General features: G+C 40.7%; 1 protein-coding gene across 1 annotated transcript in view; it reads left to right on the top strand.

Annotated features, from left to right (window-relative positions):
• grin2aa (glutamate receptor, ionotropic, N-methyl D-aspartate 2A, a) overlaps positions 1 to 12884 on the top strand; it is a 648709-nt gene that overhangs the window by 400394 nt on the left and 235431 nt on the right. Inside the window, exon 4 of the mRNA XM_034191285.1 lies at positions 11425 to 11853. Within this exon, the coding sequence (XP_034047176.1) occupies positions 11425 to 11853 (429 nt within the window). The remainder of the gene's footprint in view (positions 1 to 11424; positions 11854 to 12884) is intronic.

Here is a 12884-nt window from a genome sequence, read left to right as displayed (position 1 = left end):
CTAATCAGACGGACCAACCTGGAAGTAAACAAAACTGTCGCGCATTGGAGGTGTTTATTGGCAATTGCACTTGTGTGGCCACTATGACCATGAAAGGTGCTAGAAAGGAGGGTTTGGCTGAAAGCCGAACCTCTGATTGAAGAGGAACAATTCAGGTTCTGTCGTGGTCGTGGAACAATGGACCAGCACTCTCACAAGTATCATGGGAGTATGCCCATCCACTCTACATGTGTTTTGTTGTCTTGGAGAAGGCATGTGATTGGGTACCCCGGGAGATGAAAAGGGAGCTGAGCCAAAAGGTGAAGCTCTGGATATACTGGTCAGTCTTTGTTCCTACTCTCACCTATGGTCATGAGGGTTGGGTCATGACCGAAAGAACTACATTGTGGGTACAAGCGGATGAAATGGGCATCCTTAGGAGTGTGGCTGGTGTCTCCCTTAGAGATAGGGTGAGAAGCTCAAATTAAAACTGTTGTACATTGAGCACAGACCACTTTAAACATGTTTAACACAGACTTTAGCAAGTTTACGAAGAACATAAAAAAGGATAAAATAGCTTAAATAAACTCTTCTTAATTTCCCATTATTTTATATAGTTTGAAAAAAAATAGGCTCACTGTCATAAGCAGTCCTCCTTCAGTCTCAGGTTTTAGTTGAATGTGTGAAATGTCTTATTTGGAACAGTTAAAAACTCCAATTTATTGGAATGTATTGCAACAATGCAACATCAATGACAGAATAATTTTTTTTACAAGATGTGATGATTCTTCTAGTAAAAGTAGCATGTTTGATGATGGATGACAACATTGTTTGATGTTGGGACTGTGATGACCAGTGTTACCACAGTTACTTTGAAAAGTTACTTTATTATTTAGTGTTTAGTTACTTTATACTATTACTTTACACAGTTACTTTATTAGCAGCTTAATGAAGTTACTTTATTAACAGCTGCTGACAACCTGTAACTACAACCCCAATTCCAATGAAGTTGGGAAGTTGTGTAAAATGTAAATAAATACAGAATACAATGATTTGCAAATCCTCTTCAACCTACATTCAACTGAAAACACCACAAAGACAATACTATACGATACTACTGCAGGGAATATAACAGCTGGAATACTCATTAGTGATGTCAGAGATCATATGCCGGTTTTTGTAGCTTCCCAAGTCTTAGTTGATGGATATGACAAGAAAGAACCTATACATTTCAAAAGAAAATTAACTGAACTTACCCTTGAGCATTTTAGAGGGGCCATAATGCAGCAAGATTGGTGTGATATTTATAATGATGACATTGACAGATCATATGAATCTTTTATCACCTTTTTTTTTTTTTTATTTGTACGATAGTTATTGTCAGCTGGTGCCACAAAGTAAAAATGTTCAAAAAACTGATAAACCTTGGGTTACAAAGGGACTCCAGAATGCATGCAGAAAGAAAAAAATCTTTTGTACAAGTAGTTTATAAAATTTAGAAGTGAGGAGACTGAAAGTAAATATAAGATATACAAAAATAAATTAACGAATATCATGCGATCGTGTAAGAGGCAATATTATTGCAACTTATTGGTAAAAAAATAAATAAAACCAACATTACTGGCACCTGGAAGATATTAAACAAAATCATTAACAAGAGAAAAACAGTTAAAGATTATCCAACTTAGTTTTATACAGATTCTGATAAAACCGTAAAAAAAACAAAACAACAAAAAAAAAAACAATAAAGTTATTGCAGATCATTTCAATAATTATTTTGTTAACGTGAATAAAAATTTATCAAATTCAATTATATCTTTTCTATTCTATGGACAACAATAAATTAATTAATACTGTCTTGGATTCAATATACCTTAGAGAAGTAGATGAAAACAAAACTATCAACATTGTTTATACATTAAAGGGGAAAAAATCAAGTGACTGATAACTTTAGTATTTTTTTGTTCAAAAATATTATTCATTGTATTATTGAACTTTTAACTTATATTTGCAATTTGTCACTAATGACTGGGGAATTCCCTTCTAAAATGAAAATAGCTAAGGTGATACCTTTGTTTAAATCTGGTGACAAGAATGTCTTTTCAAATTATAGGCCAATTTCTTTGTTATTACCGTTTTCTAAAATTCTGGAAAAAAAAAATGTAATATCCAAACATCATATACTTAGTGAACAGCAGTATGGTTTTAGAAAATGTCGCACCACTTCTCTGGCTATAATTGATTTTGTTGAACAGTTTATAAATGCAACAGAGATGAAGCACTACACTGTAGGGGTTTTCTTTGATTTACAGAAAGCATTTGATACTATAGATCATTCTTTATTAATGGACAAATTACAGAAGTATGGCATTAGAGGATTAGCCCTTGATTGCTTAGCTAGTTATTTATCAAATAGGTACCAGTGTGTTCATTTTGGAGGGACAAATTCAGAATTATTGAGGATCACACCCCAAGGGTCAGTCCTTGGGCTGTTGCTGTTTTTGTTGTATGTTAATGATATACAGTTGTGCTGACTAGTTTACATACCCTGGCAGATTTTTTTTTTTTTTCAGTTTTTCAGAGAATATGAACAATAACACAAAAAACTATTTTTTACTCATGGTTAATTGTTGGGTAAAGCCATTTATTGGCAAACAGCAGTGTTTACTCTTTTAAAATCATAATGACAACAGAAACTACCCAAATGAACCTGATCAAAAGTTTATATACCCTTGTTCTTAATACTGTGTATTGCCCCCTTTAACATCAATGACAACTTGGAGTCTTTTGTTGTATTTGTGGTCGAGGCTCGCTAATGGTAAAGCTGTCACTGAATATGTTTTGGACTTTATTTACATCAATTATGAAGGAATACAAACAATATGGCACTCTATGGTAAATCTGCATGGAGTACACATTTCTCAAAAACTGAGTGACTGTGCAAGAAGGAGAAGAGTGAGAAAAAAGCCACCAAGACACCCACACAACCCAGAAGAAGTTATAGGCTTACGTGGCTGTGATTGGAGAAATTAAGACCTGAAAGTTTAGCTACAAATTGCCAGAAGGTACATCTGAGATGTAAGCTTGGATTTGATCTGTTTTGGTGAAAGAAAATCCTTCTCTGCTCTACTCCACTATGAAGCTAAGAGTTGTGATGCAAAATGCAAAACTTGCACTGTGCACAATTTCTCCAATCACAGCCACATAAGCCCATAACTTCTCCTGAGGTGTCTGGGTGTCCTGGTGGCTTTCCTCACTCTTCTCCTTTTTGCACAGTCACTCAGTTTTTGAGAACTGTCTACTCCATGCAGATTTACCATAAAGTGCCATACTGTTTGTATTTCTTGGTAATTAATGTAACTAAAGTCCAAGACATATTCGGTGGCAGCTTCACCATCAGAGAGCCTCATCCACAACTACCACAAAAGACTCCAAGCTGTCATTGATGTTAAAGGGGGCAATACACGGTATTAAGAAAAGGAATATGTAAACATTTGATCAGGGTCATTTGGGTAGTTTGTGTCATCATTATGATTTCAAAAGAGTAAGCACAGTTGTTTGACAATAAATGGCTTCACCCAACCACTAACCATGAGTGAAACAAAGTTTTTGTGTTATTCATATTCTCTGAAAAATGGCCAAAAAAAAACAAAAAAAAAAAACTAAACCTCTGCCAGGGTATGTAAACCTTTGAGCACAACTGTAAGTTTGGTGTCAAAGTCTGTGCATTGTATTTTGTTTGCCGATGACACGACTGTGCTCAGTAGTGGGACAATTTAGGAGAACTTTTGAAAAGGATGTAGAAGGAATTATTAAATTCTAAATATTGGCTTGATTCTAATAAAATGTCACTTTATTTTGGTAAGACTAAATGTATTATAGTTGGAAATAAGCCTAGGAATTTAAATAGAAAATTATCATTGAATGATGTTGAAATTGAAATTGTATCTGAAACTAAATTGATATTGATATTGACATTGATATTTGAAAGAAGAAAGAATCGAACTACTGTTAAAAGTCACTGTATTTCCGTAAAAGGTGTTAGAATTTGGAATAACTGTTCTGATAGTATTAAATCATGTGGTACATCGGTAGGTGTTAAAAGTCTTTATGAAAACAATGGAATTTCTTCCTATAGTATGTTATATTAAGCCAATTGTTTTGTGGTGCTTTTTTGTTTATTTGCACATTATATTATTGATTGTTCTGTTCAGTTACATTATTTTCTGTGTGTTACCATGTTTTGAGTTTATCTAGATGTGTATAGTAACTGGTGTACGGGGTGGGCGTTTAGAAGCTTTTGCTTCAGCCCATGCCCTTTTGGCCTTACCCAATTGGGAAATCGTTTGCGTTATTGTTGTATTTTCTTTTGTTGTTTTGATTTGTTATCTTAGTAAGAGATTTTTATGTTGGTATTTTATTTATGTGCATGCTGAATAAAACTCATTCATTCATTCATATTTAATGTTCAAATTGCTAAACTTTATTGTTTTTATGCAAATAATTGCTCATTTTGAAGTGGATGCCTGCAACACATTTCAAAAAAGTTTGGACGGGGCAACAAAAGACTGGGAAAGTTGATGAATGCTCAAAGAACACGTTTTTGGAAACAGGTGAGTGTCATGATTGGAAATAAAAGGAGCATCCCAAAAGTCTCAGCCGTTCACAAGCAAAGATCTACTCTAGTCCATAACATAATCAGAAGATTCAGAGAATCTGGAGAACTTTCTACATGTAAGTGGCAAGGCCAAAAACCAACATTGAATGCCCGTGACCTTCGATCCCTCAGGCAGAACTGCATTAACAACTGACATCATTGTGTAAAGGATCTTACCGCACTGGGCTCAGGAACACTTCAGAAAACCATTATCAGTTAACACAGTTCGTCACTACATCTACAAGTGCAAGTTAAATCTCTATCATGCAAAGCAAAAGCCATACATCAACAACATTCAGAAACGCTGCCACCTTCTCTGGGACCAAGCTCATTTGAAATGGACAGACACAAAGTGGAAAAGTGTGCTGTGGTCTGATGAGTCCACATCTCAAATTGTTTTGGATATCATGAACGTCATGTCCTCTGGAAAAAAGAGGAAAAAGACCATCCAGACTGTTACCAGCGCAAAGTTCAAAAGCCAGCATCTGTGATGGTATAGGGGTGTGTTAGTGCCCATGGTATGGACAACTTAGACATCTGTGACAGCACCATCAATGCTGAAAGATACATCCAGGTTTTGGAGCAACACATGCTGCCATCCGAGCAACATCTTTTTCGGTGACATCCGCGTTTATTTCAGCAAGACAGTGCCAAGTCACACTCTGCACGTGTTACAACAGCGTGGCTTCATAGTAAAAGTGTGCGGGTACTAGACTGGCCTGCCTGCAGTCCAGACCTGTCGCCCATTGAAAATGTGTGGCACATTATGAAGCACAAAATATGTCAACGGAGACCCCGGACTGTTGAACAACTGAAGTCGTACATCAAGCAAGAATGGGAAAGAATTTCACCTACAAAGCTTCAGCAATTAGTGTCCTCAGTTTCCAAATACTTATTGAGTGTTGTTAGAAGGAAAGGTGATGTAACACAGTGGTAAACATACCACTGTCCCAGCTTTTTTGAAATGTGTTGCAGGCATCCTTTTCAAAACAATAAAGTTTATCAGTTTGAACATTAAATATCTTGTCTTTGTGGTGTATTCAATCGAATATAGGTTAAAGAGGATTTGCAAATCATTGTATTCTGTTTTATTTACATTTAACACAATGTCCCAACTTCTTTGGAATTGGGGTTGTAATAACTAATGTAACTATAAGGTAACTAGTAATCTAACTTGGTTACTCTTAAGCTTGAGTAATCAGACAAGTAACTAATCAGCAAAGTAACTAATAGTTACTACCAAGTTAGGCTACTAGTTACTTCATTCAATATATTCAGCAGCTGCCAACAAGTTGTCCACAAATGCTAATGAAGTAACTGTATCAAGTAACTGTAAAATGTAACTGTAGGGAGAGCATATCTCACCCATATTGGCCTCTCTTCATTGGCTTCCTGTTAATTCTAGAATAGATTTTAAAATTCTTCTTCTTACTTATAAGGTTTGAATAATCAGGTCCCATCTTATCTTAGGGACCTCGTAGTACCATATCACCCCAATAGAGCGCTTCGCTCTCAGACTGCAGGCTTACTTGTAGTTCCTAGGGTTTATAAGAGTAGAATGGGAGGCAGAGCCTTCAGCTTTCAGGCTCCTCTCCTGTGGAACCAGCTCCCAATTCAGATCAGGGAGACAGACACCCTCTCTACTTTTAAGATTAGGCTTAAAACTTTCCTTTTTGCTAAAGCTTATAGTTAGGGCTGGATCAGGTGACCCTGAACCATCCCTTAGTTATGCTGCTATAGACGTAGACTGCTGGTGGGTTCCCATGATGCACTGTTTCTTTCTCTTTTTGCTCTGTATGCACCACTCTGCATTTAATCATTAGTGATCGATCTCTGCTCCCCTCCACAGCATGTCTTTTTCCTGGTTCTCTCCCTCAGCCCCAACCAGTCCCAGCAGAAGACTGCCCCTCCCTGAGCCTGGTTCTGCTGGAGGTTTCTTCCTGTTAAAAGGGAGTTTTTCCTTCCCACTGTAGCCAAGTGCTTGCTCACAGGGGGTCGTTTTGACCGTTGGGGTTTTACATAATTATTGTATGGCCTTGCCTTACAATATAAAGCGCTTTGGGGCAACTGTTTGTTGTGATTGGCGCTATATAAAAAAATTGATTGATTGATTGATAAAGTAACTTTTCAAAGTTACTGTGGCAACACTGGTGTTGACATACCATTTAACCACTGCCATGATTAGTTGTGGTCTTTTTCAGGTCATGCACAAAATTCAAATTCAAGATGGCAGCTGTTTTGGCCATATTGGATGATGTAGCAGGAACAAATCAATCAATTTGTATTTTACATAACCTGAACATCCCAAGCAAAATGGTGATGAACACTTGAGGTTTTTCTGAGTTAATAGTAGGTACCGTGCCCAAACATCCACAGCAAATCATAATCAGAATCAAATTTATTGCCAAGTCAGTTCTCACATACAAGGAATTTGATCTGGTTTCATTGGTGCATCAACAACAATAAAATAAAAAAAAAAACTTCTTGAAGAAGTAATTGGTGCATAAACCAACACTAAAAGGAAAAGGGAAAAAAAATACTTGTGTAAGAAGTAAAGGTAGTCAAATAGCCAAATGGGCAAAACTATGTTCACTGTCAAATAGATATAATGTGGAAAAGGGCTGTGCATAGGCATGCAGATTTACAGGACCTTTCAGTGCACGGTTGCTCAATCTGTACTTTGTGTTATATGGCTGGGGGGGCCTGGCTGCCGGTTTGTTTGCCTTTTGGTTTCCTCCCAGGTGGCGTGCATTTGGGACTGAGTGGCTGTGTTGCTGAGGCTGTCAGGACCTCACCCTGATCACCTGCGACTCGTCAGGACTCACAGCTGAGGTGCATCTGGATGGATTGGAGCATGTTGGCATTTAAGACTGGAGTGCACAGTGTGTATTTGCCAGAGACTCGACCTTGAGACCAGACGGGTGAGATCGTCGTCTTGGGAGCCATCTCATCAGCAGCGGACGCTGAAAATGTCCAGGTTTGATGCACAGTCTGTGAAAGAGGAGGGGGTGAGGTCTCACGCTCGTCAGCACACTTCCTGAGACTCGGTTGTTGCGGCCACCTGGGGGGTGTCGGCGGGGTCCTTGAGTCCGAAACAGCTTCTGGCTCCGGACCGTTAGCGCTGCTGGGAGCGCACCACGCCAGACCGCACCTTTTTGTTATATTATCTTTGTTATTATCACTGTTATGTATTAAATTCAGTTAGCCTTTGTACCGTGCTCTGCTTATTTCATACTGGGTCTTTCAAACGCTGGTCGGTTCTCCGAGCTGCGTCCGACACATAACAGTAGTCTCTGGCCAAACATCACGGACCCAGCGGTAGCAGAGACGGTAACGCGCCGGGAAGGCGGCAGCAGACGTTCAGTGGTTATCCGGATCAGTTGCGGGTGCTCTCCGCCCGGAAGGTGCGTGTTTGAGAACCCATTACTGGATACTGATTTGTGCTCTCTTGCAGCCGTGTTCCTGTGTTTGTGCCTTATCCGTGGGTCGTGGTGGAGTGTGACTGGCGACAGCTTCGCGTCACGCTTCGACCGGATAAGAGGTTTAAACGGGAGCTGCAAGAGTGCGTTTGTAATGGGTTCACGCGCACGGCGGAGCTCTGTTAGCACGGGTCGCTGAGCTTCCTGTGCTACAGTCGTAGCCCCGTTTCCCCGGATAAAAGGTAACTACTGCGTCTGTTGTATCAGCTCCGGCGTTATTTAGTTGAGCACATTTTGGTTGTGTGTTGCACTCAGCTGCGCACACAAAAGCAGCTCGTTTGTTTTTTTCTGTCGCCCAAGGGGTTTTTTCGTTTGTAGCACTCTGGTTCCCCCTTGTGGTGACTGAATCACGGTACCGTCAAGCTCTTGAGTAGGAACAGGTGTGTTCCATTTGGTTGAGCTTGACGGTATAACTCACTGATTTGTTTTGTGTTAGTTCATTTTGTGTGGGTGTTTTTTGAGTTGGTTTTTGTGTGGGCTTTTATTTTTTGTTGTCCACTATTTGTCTGGGGGTGTGACCCTGCAGCTTTTGCTACACGAAAAAAAAAAAAAAAAGAACAACGGGGACCCAAACAACTGTGTGTTGGTCTGTTTTTTTTTTTTTTTTTTTTTTTCTTTTCTTTCTTTTTGTTTCACCTCCCCAGGGTTAGATGGAACGGTCCCCTGGGGGGTGATGGGGTGGTATTTGGGTTGTTTTTTCTCTTTGTTTTTTGTTATGCCCTCTCTTCTCCTCTGACTCCAGCCGGGTGTGCCGTAGTGTCTGCATTGCTGGAGGGGTGCAGTTAGGTTGTGCTGGGCGTTTCCCAGGTGGCCTCTGCACCCGGGAGGGGAGGGGGGGGGTTTGGGGTTTTTTTTTGTTTTCCCTCCCCCAGTTTCCGCCCTCAGGGTTTGACTGTGGTGTCCTCTGGGGGGGAAAGGGCGTTGGGTCCATCTAGCCGTGGACGGCCGGGGCTGGTTCCATTGGTCGTGAGGGGAGGCGTCTCCTAGGGTTGACGAGTGGTCCTCTGGGGGGCGCTGGTAGTCCCCGTGGGTGACGGTGGATCCCAGAGGGACCTCGGCCGTGGTTATTACTCCTGGAGCTGGCGGGTGGCCCTCTGGGGGGTGTTGGTCCCTGCGTGTCGTTTGGGGGGGAGGAGGGGGGGGGTCTTTTGGCATTTTTGTTTGTGAGTTTACATGTGGGTTGTTTTTCCTTTCTCCCCTTCCCTGGGGTTTGATGATGGGGTTTGTTTTGTGTTATGACTAATCACACATGTTTGGTTAAAGGCTGACCGCACAGGTGTAGGAACTCCTGGCCACACCTGTGCTAAGACTGTCAGAACCAAAGGCAAAGATGCAGCCAGTTCAACCAGTCTGTTGGAGGACGAACGCAGACGCGGTTTCCAGCCATGGTCCCTGGAGGGGGGTGTTTCTCCTGGGCCAGGTGTGTGTGGTCGCCGGGAGGCTTCCCGTGAGGGTGGGGTACTGTTATATGGCTGGGGGGGCCTGGCTGCCGGTTTGTTTGCCTTTTGGTTTCCTCCCAGGTGGCGTGCATTTGGGACTGAGTGGCTGTGTTGCTGAGGCTGTCAGGACCTCACCCTGATCACCTGCGACTCGTCAGGACTCACAGCTGAGGTGCATCTGGATGGATTGGAGCATGTTGGCATTTAAGACTGGAGTGCACAGTGTGTATTTGCCAGAGACTCGACCTTGTGACCAGACGGGTGAGATCGTCGTCTTGGGAGCCATCTCATCAGCAGCGGACGCTGAGAATGTCCAGGTTTGATGCACAGTCTGTGAAAGAGGAGGGGGTGAGGTCTCACGCTCGTCAGCACACTTCCTGAGACTCGGTTGTTGCGGCCACCTGGGGGGTGTCGGCGGGGTCCTTGAGTCCGAAACAGCTTCTGGCTCCGGACCGTTAGCGCTGCTGGGAGCGCACCACGCCAGACCGCACCTTTTTGTTATATTATCTTTTGTTATTATCACTGTTATGTATTAAATTCAGTTAGCCTTTGTACCGTGCTCTGCTTATTTCATACTGGGTCTTTCAAACGCTGGTCGGTTCTCCGAGCTGCGTCCGACACATAACACTTTGTGGGAGTGGGAGGGGGCAGGGTAAATGGGGGTCACTGGCATTATTTATAAGTCTAGCTGCAGACAGAAAGAAGCTGTTTTTGTGTCTTGATGTTTTAGTCCTGATAGACCTTAGCTGTCTGCCATTGTGGAGGGTGACAAAAAGTTTGTGTCCTGGGTAAGAGAGATTGGCCACAATATTGCTCAGGGCCCTGGAGGTGTACAGGTCCTGTAGGGATGGCAGATTGCAGTTGATCACCTTCTCTGCTGTGTGAATGATATACTGCAGTCTGCTCCTGTCCTAAGCAGTGGCAGCAGTGTACCAGATGGTGATGGAGAAGGATATGATGGACTCAGTGATTGCAGTGTAGAAAAGTGGTGATGTAACTTGATGATGTTTTAAACAGCTCAAAAGAAATAGTTTAAACTAGAAATAAAGTCATGCAGTTTGAGAAGTATTTTTCCATTGTTAAATAAACCAATTTAACTTTTCTCTCGAGTCCACCCACCCCTAATTTATAATAATAATGAAAAATTCAAACTGTCTTAAACATCATACAATATTGTCTAATATTGTCTATTTTAAACCTGTAGACAAATGGTTTTAAACACTTTGTTTAAATGGATCAGGTTCAGTTTTACTGGTTTAATTGTGCAGTTTTAGAAAAAAAAATGTAGTTTCAACTTGTTCCCAAATAATTGCACACCAAGATTTAAACTGCTTTTTAACTTTTACTTTTTAACTGTTTTAAGCTAACACATATATTACACTAGATATTGGCTGTATTTAAATTTACTGTATGAAAGACTTACTCAGTGAAAACGTGATTCAATGGGTAGATTTGCAGACACTTTATCAAAAACAAGATGAATGCCTGACTAATATTAATGTGAAGATGTGTCCTTTGAAGACTATTGGACTATTGGACTTTTTTTTCTAGATGAAACCATAAACTGTTAAACATTAATAACAGTTTCGAGTGTTTTCATTAATGGAATAGTGTTTGCTCTTCTCACTGATGGCTTTAAACCTGCTGAGAATCAGTTTTCAGGAGCTGCTTCAGCATTTCAATTTAATTTAGTCTTAATGTGATTCACTGAAAATAAGCACTTTTCACCTATTAACATTCATGTCACACTTAAAAGTTTTTTTCAGTTATAAGGAATAATTACAGCTGCCCTTGTAAGCACCTGACCAAATTAATAGTCTATTAATTAAATATTAACATGTCACTGTTCTGGTTGTTATCCTTGTTTTAGTTTTGTGGGCTGGGACCTGCAGAACATCATCACTCTGGATGCAGTGGAGGAAGACAGCCGGTCTCAGATCATGCTGAAGAAGGTCCAGTCTCCCGTGGTTGTGCTTTACTGTGCCAAGAATGAGGCGGTCTACATCCTGGAGGAGGCTCGTTCTCTGGGACTCACCGGATATGGTTACATCTGGATTGTGCCATCCCTTACCACTGGGAACCCAGAAATCACACCAGATGAGTTCCCGTCAGGAATGATCTCAGTGTCCTACGACGACTGGGACTACCCGTTGGAGGCACGGGTTCGGGATGGTCTAGGGATCATAACGTCGGCAGCGGCGGCCATGTTGGAGGAGTATGGCGATATCCCCGAAGCAAAGACTTCCTGTTACGGGCAGATGGAGAAGACGACCAAACTGCCACCCAGCGCACTGCACAAGTAAGAAATGAGTGAGGCGTGTGTCTGTGGTTTTCATGTAGGAGGTGTGTGCCAATATTGGAAGCCCTGAAGTGTCATGAGAAAAAAGAACGTAAGTTCCTCATCTTTACCTCATACTATTTAGAAAGAAACTTGCTGGAGCTGGTTGGTGGAAACATGATTAAGCAAACAGATTGGCTACGGAGCTGTTCACCTTTTTGAGAACCCAAACCATCACAACATCTGGTGCTAACAAAATAATATCTGGTGCCTCCCAGATATCATTTGATGAGCATCATCATCATTTATTACCCAGTGAGCAGCAGCTGTTATCTGGAACGGATGAGAGATGATATGAGAGCCATGTGTGCATACATATTTGTGGATCTGTATGACTTCCTTTTTTTAATTCACACTTCAGTAACTCAGAAATGATCATTTATTTGGTGCAAGCTCAGAGATTGTGAGTTAGTCTTACTTACATGGCACAAATGTCATGGTTACCACATAGCCTTTTGGTTCATGCACACCGACTGCGTAGATGATTCACTGTGCAGCTGTGATTTTTGGCTCATTCAGGCAAAACACATAGTGTGGTCAGATATAATCATAATTATCTTAGGCAGTCACACTGCAAATACAATAATGTAGATTTTGAAATCTCATTGATTTTCATGTTGTCACCCCCGAGCACAGAGGTAGTATATGTAGAGTATTGTTTTTGGTCCTGTATACACGTGTGTTTCAACTCCAAAATATTTCGATCCACTTTGGTTTAAAAAAAAACAAAAAAAAAAAAACATGGTAGACTGATTGAGAGTAATCAAAAGACAAAGTGGTTTGGTCTTGAGAAAAATCATATGAAAATCAAGGTCACATGTCAAGGTCAAAATTTTGGCACACTACTTCTATCCAGTGTATATTATTGTTAGATAATATCTGTGCTAATTCTTTATTTTTATTTTATGTTATTTTGTGTTATTTGTTTGGAAGTTTTGAGAAATATAACTTAAGTTTTAGTTCATCATGTGTCCAAGTTTCAGACACAGGGA

The sequence above is a fragment of the Thalassophryne amazonica genome, chromosome 16 (genome assembly GCF_902500255.1).
Source record: "Thalassophryne amazonica chromosome 16, fThaAma1.1, whole genome shotgun sequence".
Lineage (NCBI taxonomy): Eukaryota > Metazoa > Chordata > Actinopteri > Batrachoidiformes > Batrachoididae > Thalassophryne > Thalassophryne amazonica.
The sequence above is the reverse complement of the archived record's forward strand: the minus strand, read 5'-3'. Positions and strand labels throughout refer to the sequence as shown.